At 46.7% G+C, this 26210-nt stretch overlaps 1 protein-coding gene across 16 annotated transcripts in view; it reads left to right on the forward strand.

Annotated features, from left to right (window-relative positions):
* Positions 1-26210, forward strand: part of RIPOR1 (RHO family interacting cell polarization regulator 1) — a 103429-nt gene that overhangs the window by 73829 nt on the left and 3390 nt on the right. For 10 of the 16 annotated variants that reach the window (XM_035119712.3, XM_035119710.3, XM_035119713.3 and 7 more), the window contains 20 exons: positions 243-369; positions 4607-4759; positions 5878-5956; positions 6550-6573; positions 8831-8884; positions 9492-9644; positions 9755-9818; positions 10771-10814; positions 11025-11150; positions 11246-11394; positions 11788-11917; positions 14486-15223; positions 15838-15953; positions 18026-18206; positions 21000-21135; positions 21769-21930; positions 23065-23223; positions 24097-24293; positions 24601-24684; positions 25005-25095. In XM_035119712.3, the coding sequence (XP_034975603.3) occupies positions 269-369; positions 4607-4759; positions 5878-5956; positions 6550-6573; positions 8831-8884; positions 9492-9644; positions 9755-9818; positions 10771-10814; positions 11025-11150; positions 11246-11394; positions 11788-11917; positions 14486-15223; positions 15838-15953; positions 18026-18206; positions 21000-21135; positions 21769-21930; positions 23065-23223; positions 24097-24293; positions 24601-24684; positions 25005-25095 (2941 nt within the window). In that variant the 5' untranslated portion in view covers positions 243-268. Of the gene's footprint in view, positions 1-242; positions 370-4606; positions 4760-5877; positions 5957-6549; positions 6574-8830; positions 8885-9491; positions 9645-9754; positions 9819-10770; positions 10815-11024; positions 11151-11245; positions 11395-11787; positions 11918-14485; positions 15224-15837; positions 15954-18025; positions 18207-20999; positions 21136-21768; positions 21931-23064; positions 23224-24096; positions 24294-24600; positions 24685-25004; positions 25096-25672; positions 25737-26210 lie in introns of all 16 variants that reach the window. The other 6 variants (XM_088671019.1, XM_088671018.1, XM_088671020.1 and 3 more) reach the window with 1 other exon arrangement.

Below are 26210 nucleotides of genomic sequence, written 5' to 3' on the forward strand. Positions count from 1 at the left end.
TCTCTTCATTTTCTGAGATGTTGTAGCTCAGCTAAGTCTATTGTTTTTGTGTATCATTGTAATTAGGGGTGTCGCTTTTTATAAACTTATGACTCAGTGGTTGTTTTGGTTACATTTTAAATGTGCTTTTCCCACCATCATTCCACCTCCTGCAGCTTTGATTCCCTCCTCCCTCTCCTCTCCCTGTACATTGCTCCCCCACTCATTGTCATTGATGCATTGCTCTTCTGTTCTCTTCACAGGGCGTCCCTCCAGGTGGAGCTCGACGATGTCACTCTCAGTGCGGCCCCAGCGGCGCAGCCTGGTGGTCAGGATCAATAGGAGCCAATCGTTCGCTGGCGTCAACTCCACTCAGGACAAATCTTTCAGGTAGGCCCAGAAAAAAGAAAGCTTCCTTGGTGGAAATGGGAGTTGGAGCATGTGGAGAACAAGGTCAATGGTGGTGTTTGATGCTTAAATGGCTAATTGCCTTCCCATCCCACCCAGGACTGAGAGCCATGCTGCTGTACATACATTTTGATTTATTGTGCATAATGTATTTTGTTTCAGCTAGTTATAGGGGAAGGGCTAGAATATGCAAAATGATCCAATCCCCTGGCAACTGGATGTCTTGCTCAGCCTCCCCCTCAAATCTCCTGAGGTACTACTACTGACCACATGTTCTTAAGCTTCATTCACATCAGGACATGAAATACGTACTTTAAAATAACAAAACTGAAATGCACACAGCTTGGTTCATAACGTAGGACATTACTTCAGCAAGAACAGTGGCTGGCTTCTTGCTTTGCAGTAGCAGGTGTATTCGCTCACTGCCTTTGCTCCAGAGATGCTTCAGGAAGCCCCCCCCCCCACCTATATAAATTGCCATAATTATTCCCTATGTTGTTTGTTTGTTTGTTTGTTTGTTTGTTTGTTTGTTTAAGACATCTACATACCACTTAATTATGTGAATTTCTAAGTGGTGTACATAAAAAAAATCCAGAGAAAATGGGACTATAAAAATTGATCATAAAACTCAACACTACCTTAAAATACCTGCTGGAACAGGAAAGTCTTAGTCATGCACTGGAGATTCAGCAAGAAGGTTGCGTGTCCAATCCCAGCTGAAAGAAAGTTTGATAGGCTGGGGCCCACTACATTGAATGCACAGCTTCTAGTAGTTATAAGCTGTGCATCTGAGCCATTTCTGATGTTGAGGCTGTGCATCCCCACACTAAGAGGGAGGCATCACCAGGCTTTTGGGAATCCCAGGCTTTTCAGAAGTATAGTTTCTTTCACCTTATAGTCAACCTATCTGCTGTCTGGGTGGTGAGTGCTTCTTAGCATGTGAAAAGGTGGCATTTTCTGAAAGCTGGGCGTGGCTCTGAAATGCAGAAGGAACCTCACCATGCTCGTCTCTGTAGATAGTCACCTTTCAGCCTGTTTGGTGGGATGATGAGGTGTTGATATGCTTGCCCCATTTTAAGAATGCTTGAAAACAACTTGTGTATCTAGTGAATGCACTCCTAAGACAGTTCTGTGTTTCATTACCACTGGTTTAGAGCGGGAGCAGTATCCCTTGTGAGAGGAAGGAGTAGGATGCAACAAGTCAGTCCATAATGTAGACACAGAGACCACATGTTAGAAGGCCCTTTATTTCTTCCTGTAGGAACATTTGGCAAGTGGATAATTTTTCCCTTGGCGAACCTGAATATGTGAGGCTGGATTCTTGAAGTACTGACCAAAATGAACCCAGGCTAGATGCAACAGAAGTTCCACTTGATGGTGAATGCTCCTGTTTCTGCAGTAATTAAACAGAGGGAAGGCGGGCCTGCAAATAAGTGCTATCAGCCCACCATACTCAGTGCCCTTATTGCCCATGGGCAGTGCTAGAACATTTAGGTTTAGGTCAGGGTGAGGCAGAAGGCACAGGAGTGTTAAAATCTATAACATCAGATTTCTTTAATCACTTCCCCTATGTGTAGAACAATTCTGTAAATTAGTATTTCAAATCAGCAAACATTTTTGCACTGCTGAATTGCTCCAGAAATAACATTTCACGTTTCTGCTGGTGAGCTTGGAACATCTGTGAAGAAGCAATACCTGTTGGCTTAGCGACGGTTGCCATCTCAACCCAGAGACTGTTGACATTTGGAATCCTCATTTCTGTCAGTTGCTGTGTTTTGAATGCTTAAAGCTGATATCAGAATTCCAGCTGTTGGAGTCATTTTGTGTTTCTTACCCTTGAAGGGAGTGGAGTCTACAAAGTACCGTACTGTTGCTTGTGAAGGATCATGGAAAAACCTAAGCCTTTGAAAAGAAGCTATATGCTTCCTAATACTTATAGAAGTAAGGTAGCAAGTTATTTCCATGAAAAACAGAGATCTAGGTAGGAGGCTTTTTGAGAGGCTTATTGGGTTGGTTGAAAGATAATATTACTGCATGCTGTACAGTACCAGTGCCTCCCAGTTGGCTTCAGTCTCCTGCTCTGTTCATCTCCTCACCTGCCTCCAAGTCTTTCAAGAGTACCAGTCAGGGGCTGGTATAAGCTTTTAATGCCATAGGCAAAATTAGTATAAAAGCCAATGCTGGATCATAAAGCTGTTGGGCTAAGAACCAATCCTCAGCCATTCTGCTTGACTCTCTTTCACACCCCAATTCCAACTAGCCATGTTTGTCCTGTTCTGGGGTTTTGTTTTGTTTTGTTTTGCTGGTCTCCTCTGAACTTCTTAATGAGTGCTGGTCTTCAGCTGCTAGCATGCTGCTGCTTATGTCCAGGTTTACTGGGCTTTTCACCCACAACTTACTGTATCTGGGATTCTTTACTATTGTCTGGTCTGTTCTAGCTTTGCATGCAGAACATTCCAGGTTCAATCCCTGCCATCCCCAGTTGGAGGGATAAAATAGCAGGTGAGCTGGAAGGCTTTTGCCTTAGACTGTGGAGAGCTGCAACAGATGACGGTTGACAGTACCAGATTAAATAGACTTACGGTCTGACCTGCTACGTAAGCTTCCTATGTTCCTTTGCTACCAACACTTGTCCATTCTTCCTTCTTACCTCTGTCAGGAGCAAAAATGTCATGAACGTGATAAGCATGCACTTCCCTACTCATTATCTGTTACTGCAGAAGACATGCTGTCATGGTCAGCTGTCTAGGGCTTCCTAACAGCAAGGCATCTTTCCTCGTTCCACTCCTCCATTTTTTCAATTTCTCTCCCACACACATCTCCCAGCAAGATGCACAATTTCTAGACTTGGGACTATTCCTGCAGCACAAGGATGGGGAACTTGTGGCTGTCTGGTTGTTTATGGACTCCAAATCCCATCAGCCCCAGCCAGAATGGTCAGTAGTCAGGAATGATGGAAGCTGTAGTCCAGCAACATATGGGTGGCTAAGGGTTCCCTGCTCCTGTTGTGGCAATAAAAGATTGACCAGGAACTCCTAAAATAGCATGGGATATTAATCCGGCAGCAAGAATTTGGAGCCTGAATAAAACAATCTATTCTAGGGGGTGCAGGGATCAATTTAACAGCCATGCCCATTAAACTAGTCAGTTTTACTTAGAATCAAATTTAGCACATGTCTGAGAGAAAACAGGTTTTCATTTTAGCTGGAAGAGAAAAGAAGAGAGAATGAAATTCAAGAGTCAGGAGTTCCTTGTGATTCTGCAATTATACACTAGGGCAGAATGGGGAGTCTTTAGCCTGTGGGCCAAATTTGTCTTGGTGCAGGTTCCAATTTGGCATGCACTATTTCTCTCGAACCATGACCTCCTTCCCCACATCTGACAACATATGTCATGTTAGGTATGGGGCAGGTAGAATCGTGGCTGGATCAGCTGTGCAACCAACTTCCACCATGCAGGTGATCCCTGCAAAAAGAAGGCTTGAAGTTGTTGCCCATCCTAATCAGTGGTGCTTCAGAGAATTTGCAAGTCCTGTGTAGTGTTTTGAAGTCCTGATGATTGGACAGTTGGGGCACCCTGCTCACATATCAGATTTGGCCTGCTAGGATAGGGTAAATAAGGATCTGGGCCACTGGACAGATCAAGTTCCTTACCCCTATACTAGGGTACACGGAATACTTGAGTGACTCTACCAAAACAGTCTGATCTAAGTTGTGACAATACTTAGGCTTGTGCACTACACTTTGAGTAAGGAGCATCTTCCTTAGGATTGCATTTGTGAAGTGCTGGTTTACATGCTGTTTCCTGCTGCACATATACTTTAAAGGGTTTAGAAGTGCACTTCCAAATGGCACTGTGCAGAGTTGCTGGTGCTCTGTGGTTCTCCACCCCCCCCCTTTGTTCCTGGTAGTCCATATTACAATAGGGGATCCGGTTCATGCAGTCCGAGTGACCCACTTTCAGGGTATGAAGCGTGGGGAAATGATCTGTACTGTGGGTTGGTTTTTGAGCATTTTCTGTGCATTCAGCATTCGCTCTAAGCAGCAACAGTAGTGTGGAAAGCTTCCTGCTGAGTGCATGTATTTTTGTAATAGGTGCTCTGCACTGTGAGTCAAAGCTCTCCCCCACACATGGGTACACTCACTCCATTGTTTTAAGTGTCAGCCCGGCTCCACGACGTCATGCTTTGCTTGAGTATTTTTGTTTTTGTTTTTTTTAGGAATTTCCCTGCCTTCAGCACCCCAACGGTCTCCAGGAAGTCTGGCTCCAGGGTCAGTAGGATGTTTTCAATGTCCCACAAATCCCCTCCACCCAAGGTGCCCCAGCCGGAGCGACTCGATGAAGTGTACGAAGCACTGAAGAAGGGACTGACGTGAGTGATGCTGCTCCCAGAAGTCCCACCCTCTTAACCTATGGCTTGGGGTGGAGGTGCCTGTTTCATTGAAAATTGTTTAATGCCATCTTTCTATTACATGTTGATGTTTGAGGCACCCTAGAATGAATGCTGGAATGCAAACTCACTAGCAGCACAAACCCAACAGTGGTAGATAGAACCCAGATCTCAACATAGCTGCCAAGTCTCCCATATTCCCCGGGAAAACCCCGTTTTTCCAGCCGTCTCCCACTGGCAGCCCAGATTCAAAAAAAACCCCGTAAATCCCCCGGATTCTTACCAGCCCAGGGAGGCTCCTTCTACGCACGTCTGGAGTCTCTGGACATGCACAGAAGCAATTTCTGGCACTGCAGCCATTTTGGAAATGGGCAGAGCATGCGTAGAAGCAACTTCCGGTGCTGCTCTGCCCAGTTCCAAAATGGCCGCAGCGCGACTTCCACTGCCGCGCTGCAGCCGATCCCGGATTTTTCAATCTGGGAGTTGGCACCTATGGATCTCAAGGGGGTGGAGTGCCAGCTGCCCAGGGATCATAACAAACGCTAACCATAGCCATAACTAACATGTATGCCCCAGCCTTTGCCAGCCCAGTGCCCTCCAGATGTATTGGACTACAACTCCCATCAACCCCAACCAACTTTCTCAGGCCCCTCCCACCTGTCAAAACTGGCCTGTGGAGGGTGGGATAGTTCTTTGCCCCGCCTCCCCTCTATACACTTACAGTATAATATTTCTTCCCACACAGCAATGCACTACTTGCCTGCATATTCCCTCTCCCCACCAACTCTCCACAATGTATGCTTGAGTTGGTGAGGGTACATGCAGGCAAGTAGCACAGTATGTTTGCTTAAACCTTTAGTCTATACCAGTAGCCTTCTCAGTGAAGCTGGTGAACCGAAAGCTCTGCTGGACACAGCCAAACTGGGCACAGCCTGCTGGGAAGCTGGAAGCAAGGATAAGCATTCTGTTTGGGTCCTTGCTGCCAAGGATAACATCCTGTAGAAGTTTGAAAGAGTGGCCAGTGTGCTGTCTCCCCATATCTCTTCACTTAAAGGGGAAGAGTCCTACTGCTTCTGCTTACCCCATTTCTCCCCTAACAGTGCTTATTTGGAAGTGCATCAGCTGGAGCTGGAGAAGCTGAGCATCCAAATCCGCGAGTCCAAGAGGAATTCTCGATTGGTGAGTGGAGGGTTGGTACCAACTAAAAGCATTCCTGCCCTCAGTGTATGCATTCCATTCTCCCCAGAGTGCAGGACTGGCAATGGTAGAGAGACTGTGACAGGTCAGGGAGGGGGAGGAGCCTTCTGATACTGTTTGTTTTGGAACCTTTGCCCTTTCACTCAGCATTGGCTTCTGCCATGTTCGTAGCCTCTCAGCAGTTCTGATCCCGAGGGTGCTTCCCTAGAGCTATGGGGCAGACAATAGATCCTTGGGGAACAGTTGGTGATGGCCACCAACTTGAAAATGGGGTTAGACAACTTCATCATGGAGAAGGTTATCAGTAGCAACTGATCTGTGATGAATGGATTTTATCTCCCAATATGGGATGCAGTGTGCTACTGAATACAACTTGCTGGTGATCATAAGCAGGAGAAGGCTACTGCATTCATGTTCTGCTTGTGGTATTACCATAGGCATCTGGCTGGCCACTGTGGGAAACTAGATGTTGGACCAAGTAGGCTTTTGGTCTAATCCAGCAGGGCTGTGTATTCAGCAATCATTTTTGTCTGACCTCTGCCTAACCTTCACCTTCTCCTTGTTTTATCCTTTAGGGTTTTCTGTACGATCTTGATAAGGTAAGGCATGCTGTGAAGGAAACTGTGCTTGCCATGGATTGTGGGTGGCGGAGGGCTTGTCAACCTGTTGAGTTCTGTATCCTTTGGATGCAAGGCATTGAAGCTTCTGGGCCTTGGGTTGCATCTCTTATCCCTGCCTTTGCAAGCACAGAAACCCAAGTTACTTGACTCCAGGGATGCTTCTCTCCTGCTGCTGCTTCTGCTGCTTTCCTTCAGATGTCACTTCCTGAATTCTTTGTTTCTCTGGCCAACTGCCTTAATAAGAGCCAAACTAGATGTGACGCAGCAGTTCTGCATCTCTTTTCACTGGTGATTCTCTTTAATTTAAAAGCAGCCTCGGAAGTCATAATCAAAAGCAGAAGAGGGGAAGGAAGGACTGCTTAATCCTGCATTTCTGATCTCTTCAGCAGCTTTCTCACATGCAGGGGAAGATATACTGGGGGTGGGGGAAGAAGCTTGGGGAGGTCCGTTTTGAGCTTTAAACAATGGCTATAGACTAGTCAAGCAGTTTCTCCGGCACCCTCCTGGCCCTTCCTTTGCTCAGACTGGCAGCCTTTGAGGTTGCTTTTTGTTTATAGTGGGGCAGAAGATAACTTCCCCACCCTGGAAAGGGGTGGAAAGTGGTTCCAAGACAGGTATTGCTACTTTCATATCAAAAGAGTAGGATCTTCAACAAAAGAGTGGATGTAAACACCCTGTCCTGCTCTTTTGCATCTGATAAACAGTTCTTGCAAGATTTTGCATTGTTTCAAAAACATGCAAAACCTGTTTGGTGAGACATGAAGTGAATAAAAGAAATACCATTAGGTAAATACCTTGAGAAACCTCTCTTGAGACAGTTGCAACTCTCTTATAAAAACTATTTGCCTATCTTCAGCCTGAGGTTAGTCTGTGGATTAGCTGTGGCAGTAACTTCTGGTTGTGGGGCCAGGAGAACATAAAGAAATTAAGGGGGCAGTTTTTTCAGCTTTAACTCAGACATGCCTTGGCTGAAGCTGCTACTTTCCAAGAAGTTTCCTTGAGGAACTGAAGGCAAAAATTAAAAAAAAGGATTCCTTTGCTAGAGACATAACAAAAAGGGGTAACTACTGGTAATTTATCTTTTAAATAGGTAATGAAATCTCAAAATAATAATAACGTCAAAATAATGAAGTTTCAAAGTTAGTTTCTAATCCAGGCATCCCCAAACTGCGGCCCTCCAGATGTTTTGGCCTACAACTCCCATGACCCCTAGCTAACAGGACCAGTGGTCAGGGGTGATGGGAATTGTAGTCCAAAACATCTGGAGGGCCGAAGTTTGGGGATGCCTGTTCTAATCTCTTTTCTTCCCAGTGCTTAACATCAAGGAAACCAGTATATTTGCTAAATGTAGTGACTGGGAGGGAAACAACCATGGGGCTAGTCCTCATTACAACTTGTATGCATCCTACACTCTGCCCCAAGCAACAAAAAGCACAGGAAATGAGCTTTCTTTTGTGGGGTCAGTTTTGCCTGGTGAAAGGATGCTGCATTTGGGTAGGTAGAGAAGGGCAGATGTGTGGTTCTGAAATTTTGAGTTACAAAATTGAGAGAAGAAATGAGCACTTCCAGGCCTCCCTTTTATTTACAGTCCGCTGACCTGGACTTCTCTTTTCATGGGCATATCTGATATGATGTAGTGATGGCCTCTAATTTGATGGATTTTAAAAAAGAAAAGGAGTTGCATGTTTTCAAGATGTGCATTCTGTTAAAAGTAGGAGGGAAGAATTGAAAGTGGGAGCAAACCAACCAGCTTTTTGCTTGGCGCCTAAAAGAAAGCAACTTTGCCAGTTTCTCCTACCCCTGCCTTTCAACCCTGAATGGCTTCCTCTTGCCCATAAAAAAGCAGCCAGATGGAAGCACCCCGGCCAGTTGCCCAGTGATTAACCTGAGCTAGGCTATATCTGCCTAGCTTTAAATATTGTTCTTTTGCCAATGAAGATACATATCAGGAACATAGCTGCCAAGTTTTCCCTTTTCACGCGAGGAAGCCTATTCAGCATAAGGGAAAATCCCTTTAAAAAAGGGATAACTTGGCAGGAACTTGTTGCTCTAAAACAGACCAGCAAAGGAATCAGTTTAGCCTGTAAGCACCAATACTACTATCTATTGCAAATGGAAAGACCCCAATCCTTTCATGAGCAAGCTGGGAATGTAGAGGACTTCTGGGACCTTGCACTACTTCATCAGTCAGATTTCCAATTCCTGTCTAATGGGATTTCCTTTTATTGTCTCACAGCAAGTCAAGTCGATTGAGAGGTTTCTGCGCCGTCTGGAGTTTCACGCTAGCAAGGTACCAGCTGATTCTCAGCTCGTAAAACAAAATTTCTGCACTGAGGAAAGCTGAACTCTGTTACCTTTGAATATGATGCAGTTTTAAGTATATTTGTTTATATTTGCTCATTTTCTATAGTCTTGCCGCGAGGCAGATAGCTATGCAGGGGACTGACGTTTGACGTTCCAAGCAAAGGAGTCTGTTGTGTTCCATAGAACACTTCATGTCTGCAGTGGGGAAACTGTGGCCCTCTAGGTTTTGCTGGGTCCCAGCTCCCATCATTTCTGACCTTTACTCATGCTAGCTGGGCCTGATGGGAGTCCAGTAACAGTGGGAATGCCACAGGTTTCCCACCTTTGCTTTATGGTGGGAGCAGAGGAGGGTTTAGGGAAGCGTGGCTGGTTCTGTCACACTGGGCACAGAGCCTCAGGGGCGGCTACAACTTTGATGTTGAATGGAAGACGGGAGGTGGGGGACACACCAAATTTTGGGTTTGCACAGGGTGCCACTGAAATTTTTAGACCCTATTGAATGCTTCCGCTGATCTGGGTTTGTGGCAACCTGACTTTCTGCCAAGCATCCCCTACAGCCCCTCATCCTGGCTCTGTGGTTTACTTCTTAACAGATAGATGAGCTTTACGAGGCCTACTGCATCCAGCGGCGGCTTCGGGATGGAGCCCACAACATGGTCAAGGCCTACACAGCCGGTTCACCTGGCAGCAAGGAGGCACGTGAGAGCTTGGCTGAAGCTAGCAAGGGCTACAAAGAGTACACAGAGGTGAGTCAAGATGGCCTGGTACTGAGGGAGGAGGAAATAAATGGAGGAATGGGGACCAGGGTTTGTGTTGGTGGCATTAATGGGCAGTTGTTTGGTTTCTCCCCCTCCAGAATATGTGTCTGTTGGAGAGTGAACTTGAGAGTCAGTTGGGAGAGTTCCACATCAAGATGAAAGGTACAGAAGGGCAAACAAAATGTCATATAGAAAGGGATGTCTGGTGGCCATTTTGTAACTTGAAAAGCAGCTTTCGGAAGGCATAACCCTGAGTGGGTGGGAGGGTTAACCCTTTTTCTTGCCAGCGGATGTTATACTCCAGATCCCATATATGAAATTCCAACTGCAAGTTTACCTCCTAAACATGTAGATAGATAGATAATTTATTACGGTCGGAGACCAGCATATAAAACACACTTGGGGGTACAATCCCAAAAGGAACACAAACATTTAAAACATTGAATAACAGTAAATTAAAAATTCATAAATGCGATAAGTGTATAGACACTAAAAACTTTGAGATAAGCTACCGCAGAGACATGACCCAGAATCACCTGAGGGACCGAGTATGGGGATTTTCTTGATGAACTAGTTTGGATCGGGGGATGGTCTGCACCTACAGAATCTGGCAACCATCCGGGTTGTCTTTTGATCTTTGCCTAACAGGAGAAGATCAATTTTTTTGCTTTTCCGGGAGGTCGACGAGCCTCACCAGCAGGGTATCAATGGTCTTACTACGTGCCTCTTCATAAAAGGGATAAAAAAAATAAGTGCTCTGGGCTTCCTGTCTCCCCCAGTGAACAGGCACAAATTCTCTGAGCCTATGGGACTTTTTTAAAAGGATCCTTCCAGGACCAGCGAGGGGAAAGCCAAACTTCTGGCAAGAGCAAAAGCCCTTCTTGCACTTTTGGATACTAGAAAGAAGAGATGTGCTGCTGGTGCGGCTATATCTCTCTCGATTTCTCAAGTTTTATAGTCAGGGCACCTTGAGCAATCCTGTTGTCTCTTGGTGTCTATGATTCTTTGTCCTAAACATGTATCTGCACCCTATCCCACACCTCTTGTAATTTATGTGGATCAGCAAAATTGTGGGGTCATGACGGAGGCATTGACATTTTTTTTCCTCTTGCAGGATTGGCTGGCTTTGCTAGGCTCTGTGCTGGAGACCAATATGAGGTTTGTGAGTTAGAGATGGGCTCAGAACATGTGGAGAGGGAGGGGCTTGGGTCCTAGAAACAAGATGAACTGGAGTTGACCGAACAGCTTGTTGGAGGGGAATCTGGTTCCCCAGCACTGATTGCATTAGCTCTTGTCCAGCTCTGTTAGGGTGCACACTTTGTTTCACGTCCATCCAGTTGATCTGAACTCTCTTATTCCTTGTGGCAGATCTTCATGAGATATGGGCGCCAGCGGTGGAAGCTGCGGGGCCGCATTGAGGCAAACAGCAAGCAAGTGTGGGACAGTGAGGAGATGATCTTCCTGCCCCTCATTACAGAGTTCCTGTCCATCAAGGTATCTGGTGCCACTCTGGGCAGCTGGCCCCTGTCACAGGAAAGACAATTCATTTCCTAGGCTTACTGGGCCTCAACTCTTCCTTCTCCTCCCAGGTAACAGAGCTGAAGAGCTTGGCCAGTCATGTGGTGGTGGGGAACGTCTCTTGTGAAACCAAGGACCTGTTTGCAGCACTGCCCCAGGTCGTGGCAGTAGATATCAATGACCTGGGCACCATCAAGCTGAGCCTGGAGGTTAATTGGAAGTGAGTTATTCTCTTGAGGCTTGTTGAGTTTCTCTGTTGTGGAGCTGTGTTAGAAATGCTTGGGTTATTGTGAGGAAGGTTGTGATCTTACAGAACCTGAAGGGAAGGGGCCTGATAAGTGAGGGAACTGGCACCCTGGTACTATAGATCCTCCTTCCCCAGCTTAGTGCCCTCCAGGTGTTTTGAACTACAACTCCCATCAGCCCATGGCAAGTATAGCGTGCTGACTGGGACCAATGCGATCTGTGGTCCAAAACTTCTGGGAGGCTGCTCTGGATGGTGACTCCCCAAGAGGATTTAATAATGTGTGGACCCCCCCTTTCTCTTCTTGCATCAGTGTACAGGAGGGGTGGTTCACTTTTCTCTCTGAGCCCTCTGCTTTCTTTTCACCAGCCCCTTTGACAAAGAGGACCAACCATCATCTGCTAGCACTGTGACAAAGACATCTACAGTCAACAAGAGATTTTCCACGTACAACCAGAGCCCACCTGATACACCCTCTATGCGTGAACAGGCTTTTTATGTGAGTGCAAAGGGGGAAAAACCCAGAAGGGAATCAAACCCATACTCCTGGTCCTAGTTGGGAGAACTGTAGCTTTCCTAAGTCCCACCAAATGAGTTTGTGGCTGAGATGTGGCTAAAAATCAGCAGCCTCCTGGATCACAGCTCAAACTTTTAGCCACAATGCTATATGAGCTGGAGAGATCTTCAGAGCAAATCCTACTTTGAACATACTGTATTAAGGCATGTGGGAGAAGTGGAGGGGTCAACACTTGTTCTCAGTCCAAGAAACCATAGTTTATCATAGTCAAGATTTTTGCATCTGAACCAGGTCTCTGTCTTGAGCTGAAGAAGTTGAGGAAATTAGTACAGGAAAGGAAAGGACAACATCTGGCTGATAGAGGAAATGTCAGGTTATTATTATTTTTTTAAAAAATAATGCATTTATATCCCAGCATTTCCTTCAAGGAGCTCAAGGTGGTGTGCATCATTTCTCCTTCCTCATTTAATCCCCACAAGAACCCTGTGAGGCAGGTTAGGCTGAGAGGCGGTGATCTGCCCAAGGTCACCCAGCGAGCATCATGGCTGAGCGGGGATTGGAACCCAGGTCTTTCAGGTCCCAGTCTGAGACTCTAACCAGTACCCCACACTGGCAGATAGATCAGTTATGGAAACCAGAGTGGTCCTGATTGCCAGGGAGAAGCCCCAGCAGATTGTCTGTAAGGCAAGTGAGTCTCATGTTGTAATGGAGCTAAGCCCTTGGCGCTGACCGTTGCCTCTTTCTCTGCTCAAGAGCCTGCCACGGGAGGCTACCCACAAGCACAGGTGGGCCTTGTTGGACATCTTCCGGGAGACTTTCCTAGAGAGGCTGCCGCGGAGCTGCTCATGCAGCGACGTCTCCTCAGTGCAGCTCGGCACAAGGGCACCTCGGGGCTGTGTAAGTGCTGGCCCTGTAGCTTAGCCTGGTCACCCGATGTAGATGTAGCTGTGCTCTGTCTCCCATGTGCTAGTCTGTGGTTCCTGTTCCAAGGCCTGAATCAGAGCTGTGAATAAGGCAAGTGGGTTCACTGCAGAATCTTGCCTGTCCCTCTGCCGCTTTCTTCCTCACACTGGTTTGCCTTCTGTAATATACCAGCCTTCTATGTGCTGCCCATATTCACCATATGGCTGCCTTCTGGTGGATTTGGTGGCTGAGGGAGAGCTGCCTCCCTGTAGGGAAGGACTTGAGGAACCTGTGACCTTCCAGATGATGATGATGAACTCCAACTCCAGCCAGCATGGCAAATGGTAAATTATGATGGGAGTTGAACATGTGGAGGACGACAGGTTTCCCCTCCCTGCTCTAGGCCTCCCAAGCTGACTTGAGTGGGTGGGTGGGTGGAGATGGGCTGTAGCTCAGTGGTAACTCAGATGCTTTGCCCAGAGAATGTACCAGGTTCAATTCCTTGCAGCTCCAGGTACAGCTGGGAACGTCCCTTATCCCTGGCAAGATGCTACCAGTCAGTGTAGACAATACTGAGCTAGATGGACTAGTGGTCTGACTCAGCATGAGGTGGCTTCTCATGTTCCTGTGTGTAATTTGTGGTATTTCCAAACTGGAGCAGGTATCTCAAGAAAGGAGGGAACTTAACCTTCAGGGAATTGTGCAACATTCCTTCGTCTGGGGTGCTAACTGAAGTAAACAGTGATTTCCTCCTTGTCTGCCACGAGGATTAGCAGAGAATTGGCATATAATTTGTCATGTGATTTGTGACATGTGGCTCAGTGCTGGGACCTGGCAAACAAACAAATCACTCGTGTGTCTCACCTTGGCTGCAATCCCTGCTCTTATCCATGGGTGATGGATGTATGGAGGAGTAGTGGAAGCTATGTAAAGAAGCACAAAGGGCTTTGAATAGAAAGGGTTGGGCTGGAGGGCTGGAAGCCAATATCCCTCCAAGAGATGGATATTGGGGCTGAATGGTTTCTCAGGTGCCTTGCCATCTTGTCGAGGGCACCTTGAGTTGTCACAGCGAACGAACCAAGAACAGGACAACTAGGAATGATGGGCCCCCCTGGCCAGCTCTGGATCCAACCCCATTTGCAAGAGAGGTTGATTTAACTGCCCACAAGTAGCTGGGCTGCTGCCCTGGAGTCTTGTCTCCAAGACTGTTGAGACTTGAAGCAGACTGCTTTTGTCCAGAAGAGATGAAGTATCACACATCCTGGGCAAGCTGTCTTCTCCAGTGGGGAGCCGAGCTGCAAAATGATGACCAACATTTTGTGCTTCCTGCTCCTGCCAAAGTTTCAGTCTCTCTGATATCCAGCATCTTTCCACCCAAAGGGCACAATCTCCCAAGTGTCTGTTGCTGGCCAAGTGAGGAGAGTGGGAGCTCAGCTGCAGGCTGGTATAACAATGGAGCTTATCATGGGGGTCGAGGGGCACAAATAAGGAAACTTCAGTGAGCCTGAAGAGTAAAGGAGTGGGGTGTGTGGAAGGAAGTGATGGTGTTATGCAGGAGTGTAGGCGGTGACAGATGTTTGCATGCTTGCACACATGCACTATGCTCAGTGCATCCCTCGTGTCTCATCTGTGCTGCATTCTTTCCAGAACATGTTGCGGCAGCAGGAGGAGCTTGAGAACGGGGCAGCCTGGTCCATCTCTTCAGAGTCTTCGGATGATTCCTCTAGCCCACAGCTGTCTGGAAGTGCCCGCCATACACTGCCCAGGCCTATTGTGCAACCTGCAGTACAGGCAACTCCGCCTGCCATAGAAATTGCCTTTACACAACCAGAGGACAAAGAGCCACTAGCCGTTCGTGAGGAGGTGGCTGTGGCTAACGGACACGTGCCCTATGCTCGGACTCTTAGCCAGATCAGCGAGGCTAGTGTGGACCTGCCAGTGGCAGAGGACAAGGAGTGCACTGTCCCCAGAGACTCTAGTCCCAAGGACCTGCCTCCCCTGGAAACGAACTCATTGCCCCAAAGTGCAGGCTCAGTGCTGGACACTCAGATCATAGAGACTGGAGAACAGGAGGTTGAGCCTGATGGGGCCACTCCCACTGTAGAAGGGAGTGAGGACACAGCCTCCCAAGCCCAAGAGGTTGAACAGCCCAAGCTTTCATTGGGCCTGCCGGTCCCAAAGGAGCTTCAGCCAGTGGGACTCTTGGAGCCACCAAAGGAGCTTCAGCCAGTGGGACTCTTGGAGCCACCAAAGCCCAAGCCTGTGGACTGTGGGCTGGAGGAGGCCATTAATTCACTGGCCTCTGCTCTAGATGACTACCGAGGCCAGTTCCCTGAGCTACAGACCTTGGAGCAGGAGCTTAAGCACCTAGAGGAGATTCTCTTGGTAAGTGAGAGGGGGTAAAGAAGACCATGGCTGGGGGAAGGACAGCATCCCTGGATCTGTGTATATTTAGAGCTGAAATAAAATGTTTTAACCAAACTTTGCTGAATTCTGGAACTTGTGTGAATTGTGCAAACAAACCTCACTTTGTGCATATCTGCTTGTTGTTTGCATAATTTGTGCCAACCATAGGGAAGAACAAAATAATAATTTGTTGGACCCCTGAAGTCTCGCTCCCTGACCACTGTAAATCCTTTCTAGTGTTCCCACCCTGTCTGGTGAAGTTACTGCTGCAGATGCTTGCACACAAGTTTTGTGACATTTTGGTTGTTCTGATAAAAGCTATTGCCCAAATATTGCTTTTGACATTTTTCTTATGCTTTTATACTTATGAGATTAGAAGATGTCCCATTCAGGTCTCTCCACCCCCTCCCTACAACTTTCCCCTTAGAAATTGTTCAGAGTTTCTCACTCCTCGAAGCTACAGCGGCTGCAACCACAGAAGCACAGGTGATCAGGACTTGATCTCATGGCCCAGAGTGATTTGCTGGCAGACATAGGAAACAGCTGCCAGATTGGACAAAGTGATACTTGTTTTCTTTCCCCTCATCCCACAGCAAAAGCAGGGTGTGTGCCTGAGCCGGGCCTCCAGCACCAGCCTGACAGTAGAGCATGCTCTGGAGAGTTTCAGCTTCCTCAATGCTTCTGATACCGAAGATTCAGATGATGACGGGTGAGTGAGGATTGGACAGGTTACTCGGGAACTCTGGGTAGGCTGCCAAAAGTGGGCATAAGCGGAACCCCAGCATGTTGGGATTCCAATCTGTATGAGAAATGGGGACAAAGTAATATTAAATTTTATAGCGAAAAGTGATTTGAGGCTTCCAATGCAAAGGGGCAAAATTAGAAAACTCCTCATTCCAAAATGATGAGGTGCTAACTGAAGAAGGCGTGGCCTTCCAGTTCCTGCTGGACTACGGCTGCCATCATCCCAGACCTTTGGCTGTGCTGGCCAAAGCAGTTTGGAAACTGGAATTCAAGTACCTTTGGAGGGCCACAGGCTTCCCATTCCTGAACAACAGGAGCCTATCAAGCTTTAACATTATTGGCTAACATGTGTCTGCCATGGAGCTTCCTCACACTACCGAGGTTACACAATTTTGTCCCAGGGGTTATCCTGGAAGAGCAGCTGTCTTACAGGAACAAGGAATTCTGGGGAGGTCACCTTCTTCCTCTGTTGCAGCAAAAACAACAAATATACTAAGGCACCTTAAAATACTAACAGGTTTTTATTATGGCACTAAAGTACACAAAGTGTTTCTCCCACAGCACCCCTTTGTTGAAACCATCTTTGAGGAGATGACGAACTGCAAATTCTGGCTATAAAATAACACCCTTACCCTTTAATCAGGTTGGGCAGCTTTTGTATTCTCAAAGGGCCCTATCTTCTCCAGTTGTGGCGTAAAAGTATATTTTCTCACACTCTCCAAATCCAGCATGGGCGGTCAAGTCCTCTGGTAGCACCGGTGACCCTTAACATGGTAAAAGCTTCATAGGAGGATTGGAAGGTGCCTCACACAAAGTCAGACCCTTGTTCCAACTTGCTTTGTATTGTCTTCGCTGATTGGCAACACTTCTTCAGGAACCTCCTGCATTCAAGTGCATCACAACTGAACTGCAGGCTTTTCCTTCATAATGAACAAACGTTTGTATTCAGGCATAACCAGGAGCATTGTACAGAAAATCCATTGTGGATGTAGAATGGAAATATATTCAGCTTTTTCAAACCTATTCTTTTTTTATTTGTATGAATATTACTACTACTTTTTTTAAAAACCACCTTGATTAAAGGTGGGCCAGATAACACTGATTCATTGGTCTGCCAGTTGGGAAGGCTCAGCTTAAGTTAGGATGAAACAGCTTACGGCTGTTGACTCTCCTCCAGTTTATTTGTGTATCCTCTCCCTGTACCAGAACTTGAAGGGAGCCCAGAGGTCTTTTATCTCAGGATAGCTGGTTTTTATAAACAGGCCCGCAGTTCAGGGATAGTTTGGATTCTTAGTGGCTCCCTTTTCTGGCTGGGGCTCTGTGTTGGCTCCAGGCTAATGTCTCTGCTTGGCACGCTAAGAGACCCAGATGGACTTTTCCCACAGTGCCGATGCAGCTGCCGGAAATGAGCCTGGCCTGACTGACAGGTGAATTCCAGCAGGCCGTGCTGCAACAGTGCCACTCAGCGGCCAGCCCTGGATATTGCCAGCAGGAATCTGTTCTTTTCCAACCTCTTCTTTCTCTGTAGAAAAGTGGATCATTGCAAAAAGGGGAGTGATAAAGTCTTGGAGCCCAAAGTGGATAAAAAGTGTTCAGGAGTGCTCTGTTGAGACACTGGTAGTCGGAAGTTGCAATGCTCAATCGACTAGATCTGTAACCCAGTTAAGGATATGAAAATGGAAGAGGGTTTTAGTCAATGGATTGATTTCTGTTACTCCATTAAATTTGCATGTTGGGTAAACATTTGTGAGGCAAGAAGTATATGTTCTCGTTTTCAGAAAAAATATTCTGCCAGATTAACGGGGAGACACCTTTTTCAGTTGATTAAAGTTTGTTATATATTTGATTTTGCCAATCAATCAAGTAGATACCACGGCCCCAATTCAGACCTGTTCAGGAGCTTTTTGGTGTTACATGGATGCTGGGACAAGCTGAATCATACTTGCAATACATTTCAGGGGTTGACAGGGTGAAGAAAGTTGGGCTTGCAAAGGACTGGATCCCTGCTAATATCTTCCCTGCTGGCTCTTTTCACAGGAAGGCTAGCAGTGCACAGCCTGCACCCCTGGGCAGGGTACCTGGACCCAGCGAGGCTGTTACTGAAGACACAGCTGGGTGCTTAAGCTCAGAGGGTGGCTCAGAGCCCATGAGCACTGGCAACGAGTTCCTCGACAGGGCCTTGGTCCTACACCTGAACCATTGCAATCGCTTGCTGCTGGTGAGTTCACAGTGAGGTTTCAGTGAAGAATTGGTGATGTCTTTCATTATGCAAGATGATTGTCCTTGCATAAAAATAAAGATCAGGAGGGCTTGCAAGAGCTTTTAAAAAACAAAAACAAAATCTGTACATATAAAAATGTAAAAATCGTGAAATTCCGTTTGACACTTTTCTCCGTAACCGCTTGACCGATCGTCCTGAAATTTTGACACAACGATCCAGGCCACTCCTAGAGCGTTGTTGGGGGCAAAAATCCCTCAAATCGCACACCTGCCCAGGTGCAGACCTGCTTTTCCACCAAGTCAAACAGCGCCCTCAAGTGGCGTAGTACCCTCCTCCACCCCTCCCTTCCTGTGAAATATAAGCCACACCGACAAACCAAATGACATCATCATCAACCAAGCAACTGAAATATACCAAGGCAGCCATTTTATCTAGGCCTTTGTTTTAGGCCCCTGACAGGCTGCCAGGCCTCCACTAGGCCCGGGGAGGGGGATAACCCACAGCAACACACTTGGGGGCACGGCAAGGCATTTTACTTTACCATTTAGCACCACTACCCCCCAAAAAAAACCCCACCAAAGAACCAACATTGCCAAGTGGAGGTCGGGGCCTGCCTGGGGGGGGGTGTGTGCCACAGACAGCAGCACGGCCTTCGATTTATGTAGGCCCCTGCACGGCAAGGGGTTTTACTTTACCATTTAGCAACACTACGCCAACCCAAAAAAAACCCCACCAAAGAACCAACATTGCCAAATGGAGGTCGGGGCCTGCCTGGGGGGGGGGTTGCCACAGACCGCAGCACGGCCTTTGATTTATGTAGGCCCCTGCACGGCAAGGGGTTTTACTTTACCATTTAGCAACACTACGCCAACCCAAAAAAAACCCCACCAAAGAACCAACATTGCCAAATGGAGGTCGGGGCCTGCCTGGGGGGGGGGGTTGCCACAGACCGCAGCACGGCCTTTGATTTATGTAGGCCCCTACACTGCAAGGGGTTTTTACTTTACAATTTAGCACCACTACCCCCCAAAAATCCACAAGACAAAAATAAATATGACTTATTTTATGGGTATGTCTTATTTTAGGAGAAACAACTGATTGTAAGCCTCTGTGTCTTTTTTTTATTTAAAAAACAACAACCATTCACTTTCTCTCCCCAGTTTAAGTCCTCAGATATTTGCAGTGCACACCCCCTACCCCATTTACAATTCCCTACCTTCCCCTTGCCACTTCCTGGGTTTTTTTATGGAACTGAACAACTCGGGTACTTCAGAACGCACCTTCTGTTGCCAGGCCCTTGTAGGGCCAGACAGAGGCCCGGCCCAGGCAGATAAGATAATGTGGCCCTGTTTTTAACCCTTTTGTTACTTTTTTCATTTTACTGATTGTGAATATGCAGACCGAGACCCCCTTTAGATTTGGAGGCCTGCACCAAGTGGCCCATATGACCCCCCTCCATCTGTCTGGGCCTGTCTGTTGCTACAGGGCTATGGGGCTTCGCTATTTGACACCCCCTCTCGGGATTTTTAAAGTAGTTCTCTGCCTCCCAGGGCACATCATCACCCCCGATCCTTAATCTAAATATATAGAAATGCTCACGATGCGTGCGCAGGGGCCAATGTATGGAGATATGGGGGAGGGGACAACAGAGGGCTCAGACAAAAGTAAATACTGGGAAATGGAACCCATAAACTGACAGCTCCTTCTCCAAGGCTGGGGGCCAATGTAGGAAGATACCGGGGGTAGGGGCCAACACTCCCCAGGGACAACAGAGGGCTCAGACAGAAGTGCATGCTGGGAAATAAAACCCAGTTCCTTCTCCAAGGGTGGGGGCCAAGGTATGGAGATACATGGGGGAGGGGCCAACACTCCCCAGGGACAACAGAGGAAAGGGTATCCTACCGAAACACAGGGATGAGCCGGGGTGGAGGGAGGAGGAGCAGGATACGTCATGGATCGGGACAGGGTGGGGTGGGGATCACAGAAAAGAACCACAGCAACGCGTGGCCGGGTCAGCTAGTAAGGAATAAAAATACAATACAAATGAACATTTAAAAAAGCAGTACTATGAACAGATTTATTTATTTATTTATTTATTTATTTATTTATTTATTTATTTATTTATTTAAAAAAAACACCCAACAGCCACCCACAGTTAAAACTTTTTCAAAGCCATTTGAAGAAACGTAAGAAATAGGTGCTTGCCAAAAACCTGGGAGGGCATTTCATGGATGGGGCTCCACAATGGAAAAGGCTCTGATAGCCAGCCAGCAGGAACACCTGGAGCAGGGCCCTGTTAGATTAGCTCGGTATATAGGCAGTTTGATACCAAAGGAGGTCCTTCAATAACACTGGTCCCATGCCTTTTAGGGCTTCCTCATTCAAAACCAAGACTCTGAAATCTAGATGATGATGATGATGGACTACAATGCCCATCATTCCTGGGCATTGGCCATGTTGACTTGGGCTGATGGGAGTTGGTGCCCAACAACACCCAGAGTTGGTTCCCCACCACTAGAGGGAACCTGAGACTTGGCTCTTACCTTGGAACTCCTCCTCCTCGTCTTTTCTAACCATCCTGTCAGTCGGACATCACTCAAGTTGTTGAGTCCCAACTTTGATGCTGGACCTGCCCTTCTGTGTTGTTCTTGCACATGATACCTAACCAGGGGGGAGTAGCTACTTGTACTGAAGCCTTACCTTAAAAGGGTTCCCCATATGCCATGCACAGTATGAGCTGAGATTGACCACCTCCACTAAGAATCTTTCCCACGTGTATCTGATTCCTAGAAACTGGGCACTTTTGGGCCCCTCCGCTGCCGGGAAATGTATGCACTCGACAGGCTGGCGAGGGAAGCACAAGTCCTGGAGACGGTCTGCCGCTTAGCAGAGGAGCGAGCAGGGACAGCCAGCTCTGCTGAGGAAGGTAAGGAAGAAAGAGGACAGGTGTGGATCTGTCAACTGTTACTCTACAAAGGGTGTCTGCAAATATACAACAAAGCATGCAGCCAAGCTGTTTGTCTTTCTTCCATAGGGTAAGGTTGGCGTCCTCCTGCCTTCTCTTTGTAAGATACATTTATACCTGCAATAGTTGTTAGTTTTGCCCTTTCTCCCATGCTTTGTTTTTTATATTTAAAAAAGTTTTTTAAAGCATTGTGTCTGCCTTTATTCAATGTAACATTCCCTGAACCCAATTCTTTAAAAGAACAGGGTTTTTTTAAGAGTTGTAAAACAAAATTGAGAATGGGGGGAGGATATGTTGACCTTACAGCTGCTAGCCAATCAGAGTTGTGCACAGTCATTTTCTGCATACCTTTGCAACTTGAGCTCATCCTGCAGAGGAATGGGTACAGCTGACCATAAATATGGCGAGTGTACTTTCAGAGCATTGTTGACTGCTGTTTTCAATGTACATTTGTATAGGATACTTTGCAGGGGAGGGAAAGTATGACATTTGTGGAGTTTCTAAAAGTAAGACTGGTTCAGGGGGAAATGTTCCTCCTGGTGTTAGCATCATAACCAGAGGTCTAAGCTGTGTATGTGGTCTTTTTCTGCTCAGTGGTACAGTTTTCTTCATGGAAGGAGGGAGTATTGCTCTTCTGGGACAACTGTGTGGTCATTCCTAATCTATACACCTGCCCTGTAGAAAAATTCCTGCAGACACTCAATTCCCAGTATGCGGCACGAATCAACGAACGCCAGCAAGGCCTGGCAGATCCAGGTGGGTGTGACTTGGACACAGGACAGTACTTACTATATGCTTTACTTCTCTCTCCACTGCCCCCAAATTCATCTTACGTTCTGCAGTCTTTTTTATATTCTATGCAATTCAAGCATGAACCGGCACATTGTGCACCATCTATGCTTTAGCTAGTGATGTGGGAAGGGCAAGGGGTAATACCTTGACTGCTAGAAGTCCTCCTCAGTCCCACTCTGGCTTTGACATTTCATAGTATCATACAGTTGGAAGGTACCTTGGAATCTATTTAATCCAACCCGAGTTTACCACCTCATAAGGCAAATTGTTCCACTGTTGCAACGTTTACTTTTAGGAAGTTTCTCCTAGCACTTAGCTTAAATGTGTTTCCTTGCAATTTCCACCCATTAGTACTAGTCCTGCTCTCTGGAGCAACAGAAAACAAGCCTGTTCCATCTTCTCTGTCACAGCCCTTCAGATATTTGAAGACTGCTATCATGTCTTCCCTTAAGCACACCTGTGTCTTTCAGGCATTCCTCATTCCACTTGGTTCCCAGCTTTATGTTCCATCAGGCATGGCTCATGTTTCATGTTGTCAGGGGTCCAGATGCTTGGGATTCTTTTATGAATGAATCTGGGCTTTCCTGAGTGCTGAAATCTGGGCCAAATAGCCATTCTTATGCTTGTGCAGTATGCTTCTTTTATGAGGAAGGTGAGTATGGGTAGAGGACAAGGGTAGTTTGTGATGCCCTAAAATTCACTTTCATAAAGGAATGACTCCTAGGGAACCTTTGAGCCGTTCTTTGCCTTAGACTTAGTTCAGCACTTTTTGTATCGAAATATGTTAAAGGCTGACTGTACTCCAAATAACAGTATAACTGACCCATGATTTGTTTGATGGGGTTGATCTTTGGCTATGATTGAACTGTTGAGGGTGGTGGCAAAATGAGTGTAACTCAGAATGAACTCCTCAAAGCTTTATTCATATCCAAAGAGTGAACCCACCCCAGAACTTGTTCCCAGGGACTGTTCCCAAGTCCCTACCATCCTCCATTCCTATTCAGAAGCCTGGGTGTAGTTGCAAAACCCTTGTCATATGATTGGTGCATCTACCAAGTATTTGGGAGCCACCTTGACAGTGTTTTTTTCCTGCCACAGTGTGTGTGAAGCTGGTGGAGGAGTTTCTCCAACGCAGATTGCCCAGGCGCCAGGGGAGCTGCCAGGCTGAGCAAATCACTGTTTTCCAATACTGGAGCCACTTTGAGGCTCTGCCTGTCTTGACGCTGGACTCTTATATCACGGAGTTGGCAGAGGAAGGTATGTTGCGTGACTTGTGAAGATTCATGGAGGGTTCCCACATGCATCTTGTGATGCCTGATAGCAGCAACATCAAGTGAAGACTTGCACATGTGACCAGACCTCTTGGCTCAAATGCCACTTAAAGGGTTTGATCATCACCCTGCCCATCACAAGGATGACTTTTTAGGGGAGGCTATTCCTTCTACCTATTAGAGAGAGGCCTGATTTAAAACCACATAAAGGGATCTTGCTAAATTTGTCCTTAAGTGACCCAGGAGTTAATGCCAATCGCTGGCATTGTAATTCTTGCTTGTAGTTCAAGCAGATGCATCTTGCATTTATTGGAAATGTCCCCAAATTATGCAGTACTAGAAGTTAGCAATGACCAATGTACAAGATGACTGGATATATGTATATTACCACCCACAATATTGTGCTATGTTGAATCATTAATGTTAGCAGAGGATAGAGAAATGGTGATACATCTTATTGCTGCAGTTAGAACGACTGTTAGTCAAAACTGGAAAAAATAAGGTTCCATCAATTATAGATTGACTATTATAAATTTGGCTTATAATGTATATGCATGATGGGAGTAATTTTAAAATGCTGTAATGATTTATATATTTGTTTTATGCATTTATTTAGTCGTTAATTTTGGATTGCTTAAATTTAAAAATTTCAGCCAGCCAACCAGCTTTCACTCGAGAGTAGACCCAGAGGTCTATCTATTTCAGTGAGTCTAAGTGGGACTAACAGTGGATACAATAACCCTTTGTGTCTGGTCTTCAGCCTTCCCAGATGTATTCCTAAAAAGGAGTATTTAAATGAACTTCATAAATAAATAATGATATAGCTAACCATGGAGCTGGTTCTGCCTTCACACTGTAGTCCTGCTAGCACAGAACCTGAATTCTGATGACCAAGACGTGGTCCTGAAGGCCCTGAAGCGCGTTCCTGAGAGCCGGCTTCGTAAGGATGGGCTGAAAGCCTTAAGCCTGCTTCTTGTCGAAGGAAACAGCAAGGTTGTCGGGGCCGTGTCAGCACAGTTGCGCAACCTTTCAGAGAACCCTGGCTTCCGGGAACGGGTAAGTACCTACTGTGCCGGTCCTGTTGTTGGGAGGGGATTTAGTGATCAGGAGATAGCCTGGTTTCAGGTGCAGCTACACTACAGATTGCTAAAGCATGTTGGAAGCAGTTAAACTTTCTTGATTCCTCCCGAAGAACTCTGGGAGTTGCAGTTTCGTGAAGTAGCTGAGAGAGCTTTATTAGTCATTGGTTGCTGATTTCTTAGTTGGGTGTTTTGTTTGTTGGCATCCATCTGTCTCAAGAAACAAAAGGTGTGTGGTGTACAGAAAGGGGGCACAAGCAGGCTGACTGATGTGTCTTTCCCAGGCCCTGGTCTGTTACCTTGAGCAGCTGGAGGATGAAGAGGTGCAAACACGGATTGCAGCCTGCGCAGCTCTGGGCTGCCTTAAGGTGAGGGCAAGATTGAAGCTTTTCTCAAAGGCCTGCTTTTAATATATTTACTAACTGACATTCAGTTTTCTGGGTGTGTATCATCCTCTGTACCTGATCATTTAAAACAAGACTTTGTTGTATGGAAGGGAAGGAAGCCTTCCCGGTGATTGCACACTACAATGTTTGGTTGAGCAACTGTCTGGGCTGCAGTGGGCTTCAATATCCTGTATTTGTGTATTGGTCTTCCACCTTATTTGTAGCTTTGGGTTTTGGGGTTCTGTTTAGAGAAGGAGCTAAAACTTGATAACATCACCTTCTTTTACATTTTCTTCCAATAGGCCAAGGAGAGTATTGAGCAGCTGGTGTACTTGTGCCAAACGGACAAAGAGGCCGTACGAGAGGCAGCCAAACAGAGCCTAATGCTGTGTGGTGAGTGCCCTTCCCTTCTTTTCAGACATAGTTCTCTCCCATCTCACCTGGGCAGGTAGCTCCCTTTATGACAGTGGTTGACAACCACCAAGGGACACATTCCCTTAGGGGCAATCCATTGGAGCTAAAGTCAGCAGTGTGTAGGGCCAGAGCCTGAGGTGGGTGGGGCTACCTTTTTCATTCTTTCTCCCCCCCTCCACTCTTCCCTCCCCCTTGCTACTCAACAGGCCACTCGGAAAGAGACAGAAATTTAAACCAGTAGGTTGCAGAGGGATTTGGAAACCAGGCTAAAGGCTATATGCAGCACACCCTGCCGGTTGTCCACTCCTGCCTTGCGGCTTGTTGAGGAGTTGGGCTGTAATGAAGCTCACTCTATACTAGATGGCTGGGCAGAACTTCTCCTAGCCTGTTTGGCCATAGATTTATGCTCTTAAATACCCCATTCCTATTCCTTGATCTCTTGCTAGTTTCCACAGCATAGGACAGAGCGTCCTCTTGACCCTACATTGCATTGAGAGTTGATTTGAAACATTGACAGTGGGAAGCACTAAGCAGTTGTTGTTTATCATTTTGTTAGATGGCACTGAGAGAACCATCTGATTGGCTAACTAGACTTCCGGGTCATGACAGCAGCTGCACAGGTCGGGATGTTTTGGCCAGTCCATTCTTCCCCCTTCCCACTGTGCTTGCATGCTTTATTGGTGTCTCTTGTCCTGGACCCTGTTGATCTTTATCTTGTCAGGTCTTTTGTCTCAGCTCACTCCTCCTAGTGCGTTTGTGTTCTGGCTGTCTTTGTCACTGTTGCAAAGGGAATGGCACACCTGTTGAGGGACTGTGATCCAGATTACATAGGTACATAGGAAGTTGCCTTCTGCCAGGTCAGACTGATTGTCCATCTTGCCCCAGTATTGTCTATTCTGGAGTGGCAGTGACTCACCTGTATCTGGCTGTGGTTTTCCCATCACCTACTTATTGATCTTTCCACTAGAGACGCCAAGCACTCACCCCAGGGATCTTCTGCATGCAAATCAAGTTCCACTTTCCTACCCAGACAGGCCTTTTAGATCAGGGGTTTGGCACTGAAAATGCCCCTATTTTCATGCTTCCTGATATCA

Source organism: Zootoca vivipara, chromosome 6 (assembly GCF_965207765.1).
Source record: "Zootoca vivipara chromosome 6, rZooViv2.hap1.1, whole genome shotgun sequence".
In the NCBI taxonomy this organism is placed as follows: Eukaryota; Metazoa; Chordata; class Lepidosauria; order Squamata; family Lacertidae; genus Zootoca; species Zootoca vivipara.